Consider the following 21,484-nt stretch of genomic DNA (forward strand, 5'->3'; position numbering starts at 1 on the left):
GACACTTGGTCATTCTGGCATCATTCTGGTGGGCATTCTGGTGGTCATTCTGGTCGGTCAGTCATTCTGATAACTTGGAAAGGAGCGGTCTCTCGGGAAGGGACGGTCACTAAGACACTTGGCAGAGACCAGAATCTGTAGAATAAAGTCATTAAAGATAGCAGTATATGAAGTTGGTCAGATCAGGCAGTAGTTGAGCCTGCCATCAGTTAGTGAAGATAGCAGTATAAGAAGTTATTCAGATTAGGCAGCACCACTATGTGCGTTCTTATTTTTCATCAGTAGTCTCCTATGATCTACCCTATCAAAAGCCTTGGATGGGTCAGTAGTGGGCACAGTCAGATTTGACCTCCTGAATTTGAAATATTTGTTATATCTTGTTGGATTTCTACAACTTGAGCCTCACTGGAATGACCTTTCTGAAAACTGAACTGTAAGCAGCCCTGAAGATGGTTTACAGTGGTTTTCCTTTTACACACCAGGCAAATGCTGGGGCTGTACCTTACTTAAGGCCACAGTCATTTTTCTTCCAGCTCCTAGCCCTTTCCTATCCCATCATCACCATAAGACCTATCTGAGTCAGTGCGACATAAAGCAAATTGTAAAAATAATGTTCTGTAGTTTAGTTCACTTCTAAATAAGACCGAGTTGCTCCCTTTGGATTCTTTTATTATAAACCTTTTGGAAGCAGAAAATTTGAAATTCCAGCTTCTTGTATGTTTGAAAATAGTTAGTGTCTTTGGTTTTTGTCAAGAGCTTGGTTTCAGTCAAGAGCTTGGATGTCTTTCCCAGGATGGAAAACCATTCCATACTGGGAAAGGATATTTTTTTATTCTTCAGTTTGGATTAAAGTATCTTTTCTCTTTAAATCTCTCTCAGTGATAGTGTAAACTCTGTCTAGAGGTGCCCGGCTCCATGGCTAAATGGTTAGCGTGCTGGCCTTTGGTCACAGGGTCCCCGGGTTCGATTCCCGGCAGGGTCGGGAATTTTAACCATAATTGGTTAATTTCGCTGGCATGGGGACTGGGTGTATGTGTCGTCTTCATCATCATCACGCAGGTTGCCTACGGGAGTCAAATCAAAAGACCTGCATCTGGCGAGCTGAACTTGTCCTCGGACACCCCCGGCACTAAAAGCCATACGCCATTTCATTTTTTTGTCTAGAGGTAGGAATGAATGATCTATAACTGAGAACACACACTCAATTTTTTTGATGTTGGGATGTGCACTTTTCAAAAACAAGAAAGAAAAACACTGAGATTAAAATTTTCTTACTAAGCCCCTTTAACCATCATTACATCAAATGAATTTCATTTTTGTTTTGTATTGTCTTACAATTTTAAGATAAAAAATATTTCTACAAAATAATCTCTCTTAAAACACGTTCACCTATCATTCATTCAGTTATATTAAATAGCTTATTTGATATTAGTACATGTTTCGATCCTTATGGGATCATCCTCAGCTAATATTAAAAAACATAAAGAATACAAGTTAAAATAAACTGGATACACAGACATTTAAAAATACATATATAACACATTAAAACCATCTTGTAAATAATCTTACTGCTTTTCCATCTAAAACAGTCAAAAAGTCCTGACTTGTAGTGCTATCTAATGAGGCAGTAGAAATATTGAGGAACTATCAGTGTAACACAATAGAAACATCCTCCAAATCTGTAATATTTAGTTTATGGTAAGTAAGTGATGTATGAAGGGGTACCCAGAAATAACCGGAATAACATTTCCGTGGTCGAAACTTGTGTAGTATTTCTGCTGCTAGGCTTGTATAGCGCAACTTATTGCCAGTTCAGTGCCGCCTGTGTTGTCGACCTGGATTGTTCTGTTCATCTGCAGTGATTGCTTTTGCTAGCGCTGTTTTGTTCTTGTTCCATTTTTTATGATGGCAAGTTTAAGTGAACAACGTGCAGCTGTGAAATTTTGTTTTCTATTCAGTGAAAATGTTGCTGAAACTGTTTTAATGTTGAAAACAGCTTACAAAGATGACGCTATGGGAAAAGCTCAAGTGTATGAGTGGTTTGCTCAGTTTTAAAATGGCGACATGTCGATTGATGACAAACCTCGTTCTGGATGTCTATCAACTGCCCGAATCGATAAAAATGTTGAAAATATTTGAGAGCTTGTGCTCACAGACCATTGACAGACAATTGATCAACTGACAGAGATTAATGGGTTATCTTGGAGCTCGGTTCAGCGAATTTTAATGGAAGATTTGGGTATGAAAAGGGCTGCTGCCAAGTTTGTTCCTTCGTCTCTGACTGACAATCAAAAAGAACGTAAAGTTGAAACATGTCGTGTTTTGAAACAACAGCTTGAAAATGATCCATATTTTCTGTCAAAGGTCGGTACTGGTGATGAGTCATGGTGCTATGGTTATGACCCAGAAACAAAGCAACAATCATGCCAATGGAGAATGTCATTGTCACCCCATCCAGGAAAATGTCGTCGAGTCAAATCAAACATCAAAACAATGCTGATTTGCTTTTTTGATGCCAAGGGCGTAGTTCATTCAAAGTTTGTTCCCCCAGTTCAGACCATCAATCAAACCTTTCATTTGGAAGTTTTAAGAAGATTGTGCAACAGTGTTCATAAAAAAAGACCCAATTTGTGGCAGATAGGAGATCGGTTCTTCCACCACGACAACACACCTGCATACACAGACATCTCTGTTATACAGTTTTAGGCTAAAAATGGCATGGTTCCATTGCACAACGCACCTTACTCGCCTGGGCTGGCTCCATGCGACTTTTTCTTATTTCCACGCATGAAAAGGGGCATGAAAGGACACCGATTTGAGAACATTGATGAGGTCAAGAAAGAAACGGGGTAGGAGCTGTCAGCCATTTGTAAAGATGACTGCAAAAAAAAATGTTTCAAAACATGGAAGCACCGGTGGGACAAATGTATTAAATGTAATGGAGAGTATTTTCAAGGGGATAAGGTTGTTTTGTAAAAAATTTGAAAATATACAGCTTTTAAAGAATAATTCTTTTTTTGGGGGGTACTCCCTTATAATGTTTCCTCAAAATACATATTATAATTCAAAGCTCCTGTGTAAATCACAGTACTCTTGCACAGCATACATCTGATTCATACAGTATACACTGCAATGCAAGGGATTGGCCTGCCCACTAGTGGGATTGGGGATGATCGGTTTTAAAATTGAACGCCGTATTCCCACTGCAAAATAAGCTACACAGAGGCTGCTTCTGCAACTCAAACTATTGCCATGATATGCAGTGGTGGGTAACAAACAAATAAACAAGAAATTTATTATTTTTGGAGATGGCTGCTTTTGCAAATAGGCAACTCAGATATGGTCACTGAAAATGACTGTAGAGTTCTTTTCCATGTAAAGTTATGCATTTGATCAAACAAATTACGGTATTTCAAGTAGTTAGAGTTAGTAACATTATGCTGTGATTTGATCACTATGTTGAAAATGACCAGAAAGCACATTATGGAAATGAATTATTTTATCAATACAAGTATAATAAATAAAAGGCAATTACTTGCCTAGTGTACACTAGAGTGTTGATATGGATGAGACATGTCTCCGTATACTTTCAGTCAGTATCAAAATGGGGCTTTCAATGAAGTATTCAATACACAGTGAAGCATAACAATAAGCAAATTTGTCAATAGCCACATCACTATACAGACCATCTTTAACGTTGCAATCGAACGTCATTGAATAATGTTACTAACCTCAACTACATGAAGTGTCTGCCTATCTAGTGTAATAGTTAGCACTATTAGCTGCCATCCTTGGTGGTTCGATTTTGATTCCTGGTACTGCCAGAGATTTAAGAATGGCAGGAAAGCTGGTTTGTGGCTAAAATATTACATGAAGTTCATCTCCTTTGGGAGAGTGCCTGAAAAGAGCTGCATCATCTCGGTACAAAGACATGAATTTGCTTTTTACCTTACTTCATGAAGTTGCTTGTTTGATCAAATGCATAATTTAACATGGAAAAGAACTCTACAGCTGTTTTCAGAGACTGTTTTTGAGTTTTCCTACCATTTGTCATGGATTAGTGTTAATGCATGGATTGGAGACCATCTGTAATCATGTAAAAGTTACACATTCTGGTCAGTGCACAGGACAGGGAGGAACAATCTCCTGTTTTGGCAGATGTAGTGATCAAACAGCACAGAACTTCTTCCAGTGGGGCATTTAAAACGAATAATCTAGATACATGCGTTGCCAGATCCTGCAACAACTCGTCGTGACAGCCTCCCTTGCCACAACATGCCAGAATATCCTTGAGATTTGTGAAAACCAAGGAAGTTATCAATGCAGGTACTTGCTTTGTTTGCGAAAATGTAACCAAATACCTCGATCCTACCTACTGACCATCCCATGATAGTCCAATTCCACTAAGTAAATGGATCTTTTCAAAACCAAAATAAAAATCCAATCACTGGAAATGAATAAAATAAGGCAACTCCATACTTGAAATGAAGAGGAGATAAAAAAGTTTTTAAATACTGTCTAGTTCACAAACCTACCTCTTCATGAAACTAATAATCTGAAACATTGTGCATGATTATTCCAACTGAGCTACATATGAATGTGACTGACCGACTGCAGAGTATAGGCTATTGAACTAATCCTGTTGTGTATATGTTTGCTTTGAATTTGTGACTATGCAGTGACTGCATTCGTAATAAGTAAGATGAGGTGATAAAATGTAATCAGTCCTGCTGTCATTATATAAGATTCTCTCATTCACTTGCATCATGTTGTGAAATTAAGTAAATTATTTTGATATTAGCAACAGAGTGGCCGGAATGAAACCTGGCTGAACTGCTTTGTCTCACCTCTCACATTCACCTCCTCAGTGAATAAATAAAAATCCACAGCCTGTTTCCAGTAATTTGACTGGGTCAGGAATGGAATGAATGAAGCCCCCATCTAGATGCGAGGATAGGAATTGTGCCGGCTGCTGAGGCCTGTCGCACTCCTCTGGTTCACTTGCTCAGTACACATCCAAATTCCTGTCTGCCAGAACATACCTGGTATATTTCTTCTGCATATTAATAAATTTTGTTCTAGGCTCTGAAACCTCTTGGTATCGGTGTGGCTACAGGTGAAATGATCTGCAATCGTGTGATGTTTAAACAGTTTCTACAGGCAGGTGCTATGCAGTTCTGCCAGATTGATTCATGCCGTATTGGTGGTGTCAATGAAATTTTGTCAGTTTACTTGATGGCTCACAAGCTTGGAGGTATGTATAAATAATGTCTCTAGTTATCTAAATATAGATAGATTTGTCACAGTCTCATCTTTGGCTTTGGCAATATGAAAATGACCGAGGTATGAGTGATGCTAGCAACGCCATTCCTTACATAGTTAGTCCCTGTGATAAATGTAGTGAATGTAGGGCTACCATATTTCTGAAAGAAAAATGAGGACAACTATGATATTTTAGTAAAATATAACCTTAACTTAGAGGTGTAACTCAGTAGGGCTAAATGAAGATGGCCATGTACCATGTACCATGTGTATTTTTCTGAGGATACAGCTTTCCATATGATATCTCCATCACCTTTTATTAGTTCATAGAAGTCACTCTAGTCACTGTTAAATTTCACACATTTTGTCATCTTGCTCCCTCATTCTGTTCTCCAACAGTTCATCATCAGTGAGAAAATTCTTTCTACACATGCTGAATTGGATAGTCAGAAAAAACTGTTTTCAAGCTGAAGTTCCATATGTGCTAGTATTGTAGAACAAGTCCAATCTTTTAAATTTTTCACTTAGAAATACCCTCTGTTACAAATTACTACAAAATATATAAATTCATTCATTCTTAAGTACAGTTTTACAAGGAAAATTGAGAACAAATGAAGAATATTTTCATCTGCTCCTGCACGCCCAGACAAGATGTATAATCGTGTAACAGTCTGGGATAATGTATGTTACCCCTATTTGCATGTCAGCCATACAGTCAGTTGGTGAGCTCATTTCAGTGGGTTTGGCAGACTGATAGGAAATGGCGCTTTCTGGTGTGATGAGGAAAGCAACAGGAAACTTACTTTCTCCTCATTTCCTTAGTATGCCTTTTCAGTGACACCTTGGCTAACTATGACAGCTTATGATGTGGCTGTTGAGATTCTAACCAGCCTTCAGGATTAAAACATTATGTACAGCCAAACATCAGATTAATTCCCTTTTTCTGCTTACTATTCTGGATTTTGCATAATTTTTATTTTTTTGTAGTGCCTGTATGCCCTCATGCTGGAGGTGTTGGCTTGTGCGAGATGGTGCAACATCTTCAGATGTTTGATTTTGTGTGTCTCTCCGGAACAAGTGAAGGTCGGATGATTGAATACGTAGATCAGGAGCATGAGCACTTTGAAAATCCTGTTGTGGTTCGTCAAGCACATTACCAAGCTCCTCTGGTAAGTTTCCATTGGGATGATCAGTATGGAAATTGCCCAAACTTTCTTAAAGAAATGTGAAAGAATTCAAATTAATTTTTAACTTCCTGTGTATACTGTCACATGTTGTCAGGGTCCTTAAAACTAAAATGACTACTCAGAGAAATAACATATTTTACTATCAACTAAATTTATTATAATGCTCCTTATGGCATTAAAATGTCATAAAATACTGTAAATTCTTGGCAATGAGTCAACACATGGCCAATTCTGGACACTTTCCAATCTATAGAGAAAGACATGACTTTTTACATCGAGCTAATAAAAGTAAATTATTAAACTATCTCGAGAACCTATATATTGACATAGATCAAAGAAATATTCCTACATATAATTTGAATCAGATATCACAAAAAATTAATATTCTGTTAGAAGAAGTTTTCAAACACAATTTTAAATCCTGTATCCCTTAACCACTCTCCCTCCACCCTACCCTTCCTACAACCCAAACTCCTCCTTCTTTCCCGCCTCCTGTCTTCCCCTTCTCCCTTCCCATTTCTACACAAGGAACACGCTGTCTGACGTACCTTCTTAGATAAGCTTTGTACAATGGAACGACAGCTTCTATCTGGTCAGGATGAACTTAAATATAGTCAGGATGAACTTAAGTTACAATTTCAATTCAGTCAGGATGAACTGAAGTTGAAAGAACTTAAGGGTGGACAATACAAGTTAGAGGAGGAGTTACATACTCCTGAAGTATGAAACTGTACGAACATATGAACCTGAAATTGAACAGCTATAAAGATTCACTAATTTACTGTATGTATAAATTGATATCATTTTATTAGGTTAAGTTATCATACAAGACAATGACATCTTGAGGATGTCAAATTATTTAGAGTAAGGGATTTTGTAAGATTATCATACGCTCACCAGCAAAAAGTTAGTCACCCTAGTGCGCACACACAGCTGGATCGTTAAGACTGTACAGATTGCATCTGATGGCCAGGCAGGCATCAATTTTTGGTAATGAGACGAAGTCTCATAGTGCATTGGCACTGCCAGTGGCTCCAAGTAGCCTACGCAGTGGCCTCCACGGTATGCACTAGCCATGCGTCTTGGTGGGTGTGCTCTGTATCAACTGATGAGCCCAACTTAGCACACTGGGGCGAAACGCTGGTAACCAGGAATGAGTTAGCTGAAAAATTTATGATGTCCAATAACGGACCATTTATATTGGTATTATAAATTTACTCATTCGGGACAAATATTTCAGGTTCTGTAAGGGAATCAATATCTATATCATAAGTAGTGTGTTCCGAGCTGTCAGTAGAGAGATGGTGTGGAATGCCATTAGTATATGAATAAGTTTGTGTGATGTTTTTAAAAGTAGAAAAGATCACAATATAAGGATATAGTTGGCATTCAAGAGGACAAATCAGGTCAAGTATTCGTTTATAACAAGAGGAGCTAGGGATTGGAATTATTTGCTAAGGGAGATGTTCAATAAATTTCCATATTCTCTGTGGTTATTTAAGAAAAGACTAGGTAAACAACAGAAAGGGAATTTGCCACCAGGGCGACTGGCCTAAATGCAAGTCAGTGGTGACTGAGAAGAAGATACAAACAAACACAGCTTTTTTTGCTCTCTTAAGGAGCAATTTATATAAGCTTGTGGTCTTCTTGTTATCTCTGCACTTACTTAGTATATCTCACATCTACTGTATGCATGAGGACTGCCTTTATATAGCTCTGGAATATTCCGAACTTGGTTCGCAGAGAAATATCACAGGATCTTCATTCTGGGTATAGTTGTACAGATGCTGCATTTACCTTCTTTATTCAGTTTTTCACATCAGCTTTGGTGCCACCATCTGTCATCACAGACTGCCTAAACATTGAAATTATATGATACAGTTAATATGGTATATTTTCCATTCCCCTGGAACTTTCTTTCAGGATATGCTTCATTTCTTAACCATAGCTCGTTGGTTAACTCTCGTTCATTTTCAGCTTCACCTTGCTGCTTTATTTTAAACCATTACATGGACTTTTGTTATATCTCCTTTCTGTGTGATACTGTTGGTGTTGTCTGCCCATGCTATGTATGTTACCACCATCTTCTAAGGAGGTGCTGAACATGTTTGGAATGTTTGACACCAAATCTTGCTTTGTAGGTTAAAAGATGTTCTATTTTAAATTTGAATATCTGCTATCCTTCTGTGACAATCTGATAATTTTCCAATATGTAATGTTACGGCAAAATTGAAACACAAAATGGATTAATGATAACTAGAATAAAATATAAATAACAAAATTGGGTGCCACCTGCAAAACATTTACAGGAATAATTGACTCTGTAGAGCATGAAAGAACTCTCTCTCCCTAGGTGACGGTCATCAGGTTGACGAGGCTGCAAACTTACTTCATTACCTTACCTGTTACTATTTAACCCTGAAATTAAATTTGGGTAGCATGCCAGATTTTTCCTTACTCTACCAATAAAAGATTTGCTCTCAGTTTAACTACAAGAATTTACTCCCAAAACAAAATAAAATAAGACAAACACCAAAAATAATCATCAGCTGTTGAGACCAATATAAAAATTAACGTATCCACAAAGATGCACACAAAATGCTGTCAGTTGGTACAGTTATTTATTCACATCTATTTACAAATTAAACACACACATAACCTTAATCACTGCTGTCACAAACAAAACACGCACATCACAAACTGCCATTTTGACAATTGCCTATCACTGCACATGAAGATTGCAACCTTAAAACACAGTTGAAACAGATAACTGCTTTAAAAAAAGCATGTCACAAAACGTGGTCACAAGTATAACCTATTTACTCATAATTCTACTGAACAATAACTTGTCTCTACCGTCAAGATCGCCTCCTTATATATGTGCCTGGCCAGGCTTCTAGAAAGATACATTACAAAAAATACCTTCTTGAAAATTCTAGAGTGCTTAATACATAGATATAGTGTACAGAATATTCTCCATTGTTCTCATCTACCCAGTACCATTCTGGAAGTTACTGTGTGTTTCACAATTTTGTAGTGGATTACAAATTATATATACAGGTAAGAATAAATTATATACAGGTTTTACATTAATTGAACTGATATAAATGTCTGTATACTATGCATGTTTCATGACATAACCTCACAAATAACACGATCGTATAGTATGTACATATGATGTAATTATAAAACAAATACTAACTGGATGTAACACTTCATAGCCATATTTTACAAATAATAATAATAATAAGAAGACTCATAATCATAAAATAATAATAATAATAATAATAATAATAATAATAATAATAATAATAATAATAATAATAATAATAATAATAATAATAATAATAATTCAAGCTCGATGCTTGCATTATTTACCTATGGGTGAGAGAATATTGTTTTCAAGTTATATCTGTTTATCACACTTGCATCAACATCCACAAACAACATCTACAAGCTATAAACTACAACTATACATAGTTCTGAAGTTCATGCTTCAAATTGATTATTTCATACAAGTACAACGACTGTCCATTCTTAACTTCATTTTCTTGAATGAAATAGCACCATCACCATGGAATTAATTTACCAAGTATGTACTGTACTATCCCTATCACGAGCCAGAAGCTCATGGGACCTTTTGTCACCAATAAATAAATAAAATAATTTAAATGTAAAATGGCTGCTGTGGCTTAATAAATAACAACAACTATGTCATATTATTCAAAGAATGAACAAGTAATAAATACTTGGCCTACAGTTTTATCTATCCACAATCAGTCTTGTGCACAACAACACATTACCTCCAGATTACACATGTAAACTACCTCACAGTGTGCATTTCCTCGGAGAGGAATAATCCAGAGTGTGACTTAACAAACGAACACTATTTAGCGTCTTCCACCGAGTGCTCACCAGGAACATGTAATTACCGATTAATCCACTCGTCATGATTCCATAATAGTAGAGTAATTGCATAAAATAAACTTCATTGTAAAACATGTATTGTCATTCGTATACTTTTCAAAAGGTACAGTCAAGGGTTCCACCTTTACAATACTAAATGATTTTTTATTTATTAACAATTAACGAAATATCGGTACATGTTTTGTCTATCTTGTAGACATCATCAGCCAAATAATTGTAAAGATAAGTACAATAGACAAGGACAAAAACACATTAAAATGATTTGAATTACCTAATATGCCAGTTAAAATTCATATTAAAAATATCTTTTTGTTTGGAGAATGTTCCGGAGCACAAATATTTGGTTCTATTAAAATGAAAATAAAGATATAAATACATGTGATAGTTCAATAAAATATGGTAATCAAGCTCTTCTTGTGGCATGACGATGATGTATTAAAATATGATTCGGATTACAGAATACGTCAATTAAACCGCATGTCAAAATTATTTGCTTTGAAGAATATTCTGGAGCACCAATGTGTGGTTCTAATAAAGTGAAGACAAAGATCTTAAACACATGTGATAGTTCTAATAAAATAAGATAATTGAACTCTTCTTGTTGGGGTGATGATGATGTTAACAATTCCTAGTTATAAGACAGGCAGAATATTTGACTGTAATATCATACATGAAGAAATTGTGTTGTAGTTGAGTATCCCTAGAACGAAAATGGTGGCTATTAACAACGTTAAAAGTAGGCAAGTTTGAAGCATCTTATAATTACAAGTGAAATTGGAAATAATATGCGACACATCTGACTACTTACGTCCTTGCCTGCCCAAGAATGGTTAGCTCGAAGCGTGTGTTAATGTCGACGGCTGAATGAAGGTGAATGTGGAGGCCGTGTGAAATTTCATTTAAATTGTGAACAGGATTGCATTTTTGGTCTATATTGATGAAGATGTTTTCTAAGATGTTAAGTACATTGCCATTATTAATAAAGCAAAGAATTTTTAAGTCCTGCTCTATGGAGGTGAAGAAGTGATTGGACTCTCTTATATGAGTACTTATGGCAGAATATTTGTTTTGTCTGGAGGTATTGCCGTGTTCTTTATATCTAATTATAAAGCTTCTTCCAGTTTGACCAACGTAACTCGCTGGAAATTGGTTACAATTGAACATGTATACATCTGATTTGTGGTATTTGTTACTGCTATTATTGACTTTGTACTTGTTATGGTATAGAAAAGATTAGCATTGTAATTGATTGTTTTAAAAGCAATGTTGATATTATATTTCTTTAGAATATTTGTGATTTCATAAATGTTTCTATTGGTGTAAGTGAGGGTGGCATAGTTATCTACTTTCTTTTTTGTCTCTCTGAGCAGAGTTGAGGTGGATTTATTAACAATTTTACTGAAAATCCTGTCTAAGAAATGCCTGCCAAAACTCTTTTTTCTCGCAATAAAGTAGATGGTGTTGAGTTCTTTCCTTCAATTCGCGTCAGATAAAGGGACGTTAAAAGCTCTATAAATTAGACTATAAAATGTTGCTCTTGTTTAAGAGTCCGGGTGCGTAGAATCTTGATGAACGGTGTTTACGGTTTAGGTAGGCTTTCTATAGATATTATAAGAAAGTTTGTTCAAGCTGCTATTAATGGTGAGATCTAAAATGTTTAAGGAGTTACTGGTTTCAACTTCGGAAGTAAACTTCATCCATGGGTCAACCGCATTTAATTGTTCAAGGATGATATCTCCATTGGTGATGTTGTGATCTATTAAAGCAAACGTATCATCAACATAGCGCATCCAGAACACAATTTTGTTATGAATCTTGGTATTTTCCAAATGGTCCAAATAAATTTCTGCCATTATCCCTGCCCATAGGAAGACTTTCTTGCTTATAGATTTTACCATTAAAAGTGAAGTAATTGTTAGAAGTTACAAATTCTAAAATGTTTAAGAACTCTTCAATTTCCTATGTGCTTAATTTACTATGTTTCCAAAAATTATCCTCGATTATCTTTAAGGATTTTGTGATGGGTATGTTGGAATACGTGTTTTTAATGTCAAAAGAGTACATTTTATATTGTGGTTGTAAAACTAAGCTTTGTTCTGGAGCACAAATATTTGGTTCTAATAAAGTGAAGACAAAGATATTAAACACATGTTATAGTTCCAAATAAATAAGATAATTGAGCTCTTCTTGTTGGCATGATGATGATGTTAACAATTCTTAGTTACAAGGCAGGTGGAATATTTGATTGTAATATCATACATGAAGAAATTATGTTGTAGTTGAGTATCTCTAGAATGAAAATGGTGGCTATTAGCAACGTTAAAAGTAGGCAAGTTTGAAGCATCTTATAAATACAAGTGAAATTGGAAATAATTTGGGACACATCTGACTACTTATGTCCTTGCCTGCCCAAGAATGGTTAGCTCAAAGTGTGTGTTAATGTTGACAGCTGACTGAAGGTGAACTGTGGAGGCCATGTGTGATGAAAGCTAGTTTGAAGGGAGAGTAGGGGAGGGTTGAATCCAGTGGGCGGGGAGTGAGTGTGTAAAAGTTTGTTGTGAGGCTTGTTCAAGGAGAAACTGTTGAGTAGTGCCTCGAAAAGCATATTCACAGTTTCCGAAATTTCATTTAAATTGTGAGCAGGAATGCATTTTTGTTAATTGTTAATTAAATAAAAAATCTTCTGGTATTGTTTAGGTGGTACTTTTAGATAGATAGATAGATAGATAGATAGATGTCTTTATTTTTCTTCCAGACCTACAGCAATGAAGCCTTATTGATCTATTAAGGAGAAAAATAATCATGTCCAACCTAGGCAACATAAGCTGACATGCACATATAATAACTCTCGTAAAGTAAACATAACTAACAACAAACAAAGGAAAAAGGCAATATTAATGTAAATAATAATAATCAAATGGCAATGGTGCATTGATATCTTTTCAGATATAAAACAAAACCTCAGAAAATCTCAATATTACTATTAAGAAAGGGGATAGAACGAAAACAAATATAACTACTGGAACAAGGTATTCTCATCTGTTGGCAATATGGCAGTAATGGAGAAAAAAACTAAAACTGGCAACATAATGAACTAAAAAACTGGCAACGTATTACTGAGCCGAGTACAATGCGGTGTCCGACTGTATCTGCACTTTAGACAGAGAGTATGTCACTTCCGGCCGGGTTCGCACTCAGCGCATTCTTTCTTGACCACTGCCCTCTCTTACGTCCTACTTAAGTTGCAAGCCTGGCTTCGTATTACCTCCATTGTAGTGCCGGTGTGCTATTTATTCACCTTACGTTGCGTTACTGTTGAGCACTATTCAGCCTGTATTATTTCACTATATTTATTAACTTTAGAATCCAGACAACTCACCACCTTAAATGAAACCATATTCACTCACAGTTAACTAGGACCCTCAACTCATAAGCAAGCCATCCGCACATATTAGCGTTATCCTTAACACCTGTCCAATTTACAATCACTCTCTTCCTCATTCACTACGCATTATACCGCCTGCTAATTTGCCTATTAAATCACTCTTATCATTTAGCTACTCTTGACATAGTTTTATGCGTAACACACACACACTCAGCTATTCTCATATGTACAGCACTTTACTTTCTACTGCTAATTTCCTTTTTGCTTCTTGTCACTATGCCTTCGTCCAATTTGTTCTTTTTACCCCATATCTCTCTTAGGCTCAGACTTCTCCCTTTTGCCAGTGCACCTCTTGCTTCTTCTTCCTGTCTCCCAGCCGTATTTTCACTTGGTTTGTGTGCTCTTGTCACATCTTGATTTCCGCCCCCACAATCGCTCCCTGTATCTTCCTCTTTTCCCTCACATGGGACTCCGAGGTCAGCTCCTTAATTAGTGCCCTTGTCGCCCTGGTCTCCTTCCTCATCTCATTTACGAATTCGCTGGTTCCTTCTTCGATCGATTTGCAAATCTCATCTGTCAAGTTCATTACTTCTTGCTGCGAGCTTATATCCAGTGCCTTGTTTTCTTTGGTTCTTTCTTTGCCTCCATGACCGTTTCCGCCCATTTTACTGTCTTTGACTTGCCTTTTTTCCACACTCTTCCCCACTACCACTTCGTCCTTCCTGTTCTCTTCCATTTCTCGTAATTTCTTCGTTGTCCACATTCTGGTCCAGAGTCCATTGGTTACTACTAATTGTTGGCCCTTAATATAGGCTCTCAACCCTTGCATTTTAGCCCGGACCAAATGCTTCTTCAGAGTGTTTATATTCTTTACCCCTTCTCTTCCCATGTCTGTTTTAATCCAAATTTTTGTATTCCGTATATTATCTGCGCCTCTTAACACTATTTCCGCCATCAGGGTAGAAAACAACTTCAGTTTTATCGGCCTATCACCCCGTTTTTTACCTATCCTTTCTACGTCATCAATATCCACTTCACTGAAGTTAATTCTCATCATTTTCTGGATGACTTCCACCACTTTGTAGGTTGTCAGCAATTTATCTTCTCCTTTATCTTCCGGCACTCCATATATAAATAAGCATTTCTTCCTACGTTCTCGGCTACTGTCTCCAATTTCTGCTTTCAGCTTTACCACCTCTTCCTCCATCTCCTTTATTTTTGCTTTGAGTAATATAATTTCTCTCTCGCTGGTTTCCACTTTGTTCATTGTCTCTTCTGCCTTTCCCTGTATCCAACGCCTCATCTGTTCAAATTCCTTCATTTGTTCTTTCATCATATTTTTGATCTGTTCGAATGGGCATACTTCTTCCACCACTTCTTTCACCACTCTTCTTATAACCTCCACGTCTTCCCAGTTCATGTTGCCACTGGGGGTTGGGCCGGGGTTAACCTCTACACCTCCTATGGTTAGCAGTACCATAATCACAGCTGCCACCAGTATCATCTCGCTCATCATTCTTGTTACCACTTTACCTCCTTTAATTTTGGCTGTTTCATTCTTCCATCTCCTCTGCCATCTTCCAATAGCTGCACGATATTGATCCACGCCTATCATCTTCCGCTTCCCTCTTGTCTTACTTTTCTACACACCGTTCACACTCCACGCCGGCTCTCCCAGCACCTCAACTCAATACGTCTTACACTGATCGCTGACTAGGTTAGACTGTTGAGGTACCTTTTACTGTACCTTTTAAAAAAGTATGGTAAAGTAATGCAACCGTAAAGAACTTATTTTTCTTTTTTCTTTTCATTTTTTAGTAAAAAAATGACTAAGCAGTGTGAGTGTAGGAACTGTGGATGTGGCCAGGCATTAAGGAGTGTGAGGGAGGAGTTGGAGAGCTTGAGGGAGATAATTAGGATACTCTCAGAGGACAGGAAGGAAAGTAGGCCTCCAAACAATGTACAGGATACAGTAGGTGTAATAGAGGGATTGGAAGGAAATGGGGGAATTGTGGAAGACAGGTGGTCTAATATTTTAAGGGGAAGGAGATTGCAGGCTAAGGACTCCATTGAAGTAGGAGAAAGGGAAGAGGTAGGAAAAGGAAATGTGGAGTAGTGGATAGGAAAAGACAGGTGGGACAGGGCCATGGGATGGAGAAAAGGGAGGAGGAAGTAGCTTCTGCAGCTGTCAGGAAGGATAGGACTGACCAGGAGGGGAGGGGATCAAATGAGTTGGGTAGGGTTGAGGCTCTGGTCATGGGAGATACTATTGTTAGACATGTCGGGAAAGTGTGTGGAGGAAAGGGTACCAGGGTAGAGTGTTATCCAGGAATTAGGTTAAGGCAGATGTTGAAGAAAGTAGAAGAGAAGGAGGAGGGAAAGGAGAAGGTGGTAGTGTTTCACGTTGGTACTAACAACGTAAGACAAGCAGGTATAAGTACGGGGATGTGTGGGATCTGGTAAATGCAGCACAGTTGAAGTTTAAGGAAGCGGAGATTGTTATCAGTGGAATACTGTGTAGGAGGGATACTGACTGGAAGGTGATTGGAGATTTAAATGAGACTATGGAGAGGGTATGTGGGAAACTGGGAGTGAAATTTCTAGATCCTAATGGGTGGGTAGGAGATAGCGATCTGCGCTCAGATGGCCTTCACTTAAACCGCAGTGCTACATATAAGTTAGGAAATTTGTTTAGAAGGGTTATAGGGAGGTACATTCAGGGAAACAGGGTGCGCTAGGCAGCGGTGTTAAGGGAACAGGGAACTGGAAATCAAGTAGGGATGACATAAATCTGTTAGTCCTCAACTGTAGAAGTATTGTAAAGAATGGAATAGAATTAAGTAATTTAATAGATATATACTTACCAGATATTGTAATAGGAGTTGAATCATGGCTGAGAAATGATATAATGGATGCAGAAATTTTCTCATAAAACTGGAGGGTGTATCATAGAGATAGGATAGGAAAGGTAGGAGGGGGGGGGGGGGGGTATTCATTCTTGTGAAAGAAGAATTTGTAAGGTACTAAAAAGTTAAAGATGACAAGCATGAAATTCTAGGTGTAAGGCTCATTTCTAAAGATAATAGGCAACTAGATGTCTTTGAAGTGTACAGACCAGGAAAGGGTAGCGCATATGCTGATTCAGAATTATTTGATAAGATAATCCGCTATGTGGGAAACAATAAGGAAAGAAATGTGATCGTAGCAGGTGATCTCAATTTACCAAATGTCAATTGGGAAGGTAATGTGAACGACAGGAAGCATGACCAACAAATGGCAAATAAGTTAATATGGGAAGGGCACCTGATTCAGAAAGTTATGGAACCAACTAGAGGAAAGAATATTCTGGATGTGATGCTGGTAAAACCAGATAAACTCTATAGAGAAACCGAAGTAATAGATGGTATTAGTGATCATGAAGCTGTTTTTGTGGTAATTAAAAATAAATGTGAAAGAAAGGAAGAGATTAAAATTAGGACTGTTAGGCAGTACCATATGGCTGATAAAACAGGCATGAGGGAGTTTTTAATAAGCAACTATGATCGGTGGAAAACGGTAAATAAAAATGTAAACAGACTCTGGGATGGGTTTAAAGCAATTGTTGAGGAATGTGAAAATAGGTTTGTACCTTTAAAGGTGGTAAGGAATGGTATAGATCCACTATATTATAAGAGGGAAGTAAAGACACTAAGAAGGAGGTGCAGGTTGGAAAGAAATAGAGTTAGAAATGGCTGTGGAAGTAAGGAGAAATTGAAGGAACTTACTAGGAAATTGAATCTAGCAAAGAAGTCAGCTAAGGATAACATGATGGCAAGCATAATTGGTAGCCACACTAATTTTAGTGAAAAATGGAAGAGTATGTATAGGTACAGGTTCCAATAAGGACATTCCAGGAATAATTAATGAACAAGTGGAGTGTGTATGCGAGGAGTATGTAAAGCAGTATGTAAAGATTGTTGGTTACAAGGATAATGTCCAGATAGAGGAGGTGACTAATACTAAAGAAGTATTAAAATTTACCTATGACAGCAATGACATTTACAGTAAGATACAAAAGTTGAAAACTAGAAAAGCAGCTGGAATTGATAAGGTTTCAGGGGATATACTAAAGACAATGGGTTGGGATATAGTACCATATCTGAAGTACTTGTTTGATTTTTGTTTGCATGAAGGAACTTTACCAAATGAATGGTGAGTTGCTATAGTAGCCCCTGTATATAAAGAAAAGGGTGATAGGCATAAAGCTGAAAATTACAGGCCAGTCAGTTTGACATGCATGCTTTGGGAAAGCATTCTTTCTGATTATATAAGACATGTTAGCAAAATTAATAAATGGTTTGACAGAAGTCAGTTTGGGTTTAGGAAAGGTTATTCCACTGAAGCCCAACTTGTAGGATTCCAGCAAGATATAGCCTGGATTCAGGAGGTCAATTGGACTGTATTGCGATTGACTTATCTAAGGCATTTGATAGGGTAGATCATGGAGACTACTAGCAAAAATGAGTGAGTGAGTGAGTGAGTGAGTGAGTGAGTGAGTGAGAACTCGTACAGCACAGACTTCGTAATGGTAATCATCATGAACAGCAACCGTAATGTTCATGAACAGCAACAGTAATCAATTCATTGCATATGCGCACACGTGTGTGTGTGTATATGTGTGTGTGTGTGTGTTAAGTAATATCTCCATCGCATGCGCACACATGTATATATAGGCTTGCTCCGTATGGCGAAGCGTCTGCCAAAGCCTATTGGTGACAATGCTACCACTGAAACATATTCAAGCGTCACTTGGTCAACGCAAGCTCATTCAAACTCGCAGCTTCCATGATTTGTTTCTGAGCTGCCGATCTACAAATAGCGATCCTGCATGTTCATCCTCATTGATGAATTACCATCTCCAGCATACACTTCCCAGCCATACCCCAGGTTTCTAAACCACTTTTTGCAACACTTTTAACCGACTTCAACCATATATCCCTATATAGTCACTGTTCCCAGGTTGCACAATCTTCACTGCTAGGCCATGTGCACAGACTCTTACCCAAACAGAAATGTATACAAAATATGATGCACATATGCAATCTTCCCCTAACTACAAATTCTTCTTACAATATTATGTTCTTACATCTTAATTTAACAAACTCACATGATATTCACTACTTTATATTACAAATTATTTTACAAAAATTTGCTAACCTAAAATCAGGGATCGTACTCTTGTACGGTTACAAGTAGAAAATACAGCTCAGCAGAAGGTACAATAAAACTCACCCTTAGAAATGCTTAGGAATTGTTTTTACATAAAGAATACATTATGTGTTTGAAAAACATGAAGTTCAGTATTACTGGAACATAAAGAGCAATGGAAAAAAAGCATAAGGAGAATTAATGAAAATGAAAATTAAGCTAAGAAGAGGAGAGCCACACTCTCTGAAAGGAGAAATTCATTGAGAAGGAAGGTCTAACATGGAATCCTCATAGCAGCTGGAAAATAGTGGAGTGTGCACGGCCTCTCTGTCTGCCATTTTCAACCTGCGAAGCTGAGTGGGACCAGCGTGCATGAACTGTGTGACGTTACTGCACCGCAGCCTCATGGGAGAGCGCCGGTGCGTATTGGTCAAGACACCGCTGCAAGTGCTGTCATTGGCTGCTACGTCGTTGGAGGCCTCGAGGGGTACATATATGACATGGCCTCAGATTGAGATCCTTCCATATCTGGAGATTTCTACAGTATCTCAAACTTTGTCCCAGATGTACTGTATATAAGGCAGGAGAACCTGCGGAGTCCAGTTCACTGAGTGGACTCAGCCAGTGAGCGAAGGCAAACAGAGGGTGCTACAGTCATGAGTTCAGTACGGGTGAGTTCAGTGTGAACTATGTTAGTCTGCAGTAGACAGCCATCGTGACAGTTGATTTTTCCAGTTAGTGGCTGAGTGTGAGTGACAGCCTGAATTGAGTGGGGCAGTCCATGAAGAGTCCATCTGTCGAACTGAGGACTCCTTCTGTACGTCTGTTGTCATGAGTTATGTCTCTGGTGCCAGCTGCTGGAAGAGAATATTGGGTGTTCTGGAACAGTGTGGGAGAGAACTCTGTTGTCAGCATGGGGCTGTAAACAGAGTTCTGTCAGATTGTGGACAACAAACATCATCCTGAACTGTGAGACTGCCGTACGTGGCTGCGAACTGTAGACTGGGACAGTGGCATTGGAATAACTGAGTGACTGAATGAGACTGTAGTGCTAGTGACTGGAATCTGTGTAAATTAATGTAAACGAATAGTGAGAAATAAGAGATAGAGCATGAACTGTATAATTGTGTGTCATGTACTATGAGCGTAAATTGTGATCATGGTATGCCTGTGAGTGTTAATGTATACTTCTAGTAATTAGTTAACAAATCTTAGAAGCAGAATACTACCAGTTTCTGTACTCATTTATCTAACCTGCCAAACCATTACAACTGGCATCGGAATTGGTGAAGAACAAGTGGAATGAACTAGTGAGATAATCTCTTACATTAAAACTGGTGTCTGAATCGAGAATCTGGTAGCGCATTTCATAGTGGGCAGAAACTTCTGTGAGTAGAAAATGTATTCTGAACAGCTCCAGATTCTTCTAAGTTTCAGTGAACTTGAAAATAAATTATTATCTAGCTATGACGAACTCATCAGTGAACTGAAATCTGAAAAAAGATCTAACGAGCACCAATGAAAATCATATTTAAGTGAACTGAAGGGCAAACAGTTAAAATTAGAAAATGAAGTGCGCTCTCTCAAAACTGAGGTTAACAGTGACGTTGTCCAGGATGAGATCAAACTGGATGAGAAGCAGCCCGAAGTAATGCGCACAGTTGTGGAGTCCGGAGTTAGAGATACAACGGTGGAAGTGAGTGCTCTGCATGAGAGGACAATGGCTGCAGAGACCCAATTTGAGCCCATCAGTAGTGATGGCGTGAAGGTGGAAACCCCATGATACGACGGGACCACTTCCAGAGGGACAAGCCAGACCCATTTTGAGACTGGATCGAAGTCAGAAGAAGGAGCCAAATACCGGATCACCTTCTACGTGGACAGAAGGTGGAAGTAAGATGCAGCCCCCAGCCATGTTCGACCTACAAGGAGGTTGTGGGAGTATTCAAAGGGCGCTGTGGTGTCCTTTAACTGAGAGCACAAGGCAGCTGACACCTTGCTTAATCTCCACGGTACCAAGATCCGTCCGGGGAGGATGCTTGGTGGGGAGCAGAACCATGAAGAGACTCTGAATACATCCCAGGAGATGGAGGGAGCGCTTGCAATGACACACCTGGAGGGACCCTCCACTAGGAGATTGAGCACCAATGGAGTCCGAACCGATGACCAATGAAGTAGGGTGCCACCTGACCAGGACACTCGTCCTGGCACTAAGCTGTGTGCCGGTATGAACATTGAGTTTGGCACCCCGGAAAAAGAGGAGACCCAGCAGGGACAAGTCTGGGACATACGAGCCAATCTCATGCATCACACTGAAGGACTGCGAAGGCGCTCAGACCTTGGAAGTAGATAGGGTGTGGACGAAGGGAAAGCCACCCGAGTTTCAGCTGCCACGTGAGATCCTGCATATCATCATCACTGGGAACAAGGACAATGTCAACCAGACCACCGGGTCCCCCATGGGAAGGTGGTGGCCACCCAATCAGATCGTCCATTGCCATACTGTGGAGAAACTCGAGACAAGTTGCCCTGAGAG

General features: G+C 38.4%; 1 protein-coding gene across 2 annotated transcripts in view; it reads left to right on the top strand.

Moving 5' to 3' along the window:
- LOC136863045 (mitochondrial enolase superfamily member 1) overlaps positions 1 to 21,484 on the top strand; it is a 197,364-nt gene that overhangs the window by 156,887 nt on the left and 18,993 nt on the right. For both annotated transcript variants that reach the window (XM_067139367.2, XM_067139368.2), the window contains 2 exons: positions 5,083 to 5,254; positions 6,250 to 6,431. In XM_067139367.2, coding sequence (XP_066995468.2) covers positions 5,083 to 5,254; positions 6,250 to 6,431 — 354 coding nt within the window. The remainder of the gene's footprint in view (positions 1 to 5,082; positions 5,255 to 6,249; positions 6,432 to 21,484) is intronic.

The sequence above is a fragment of the Anabrus simplex genome, chromosome 2, assembly GCF_040414725.1.
Source record: "Anabrus simplex isolate iqAnaSimp1 chromosome 2, ASM4041472v1, whole genome shotgun sequence".
Classification (NCBI taxonomy): domain Eukaryota; kingdom Metazoa; phylum Arthropoda; class Insecta; order Orthoptera; family Tettigoniidae; genus Anabrus; species Anabrus simplex.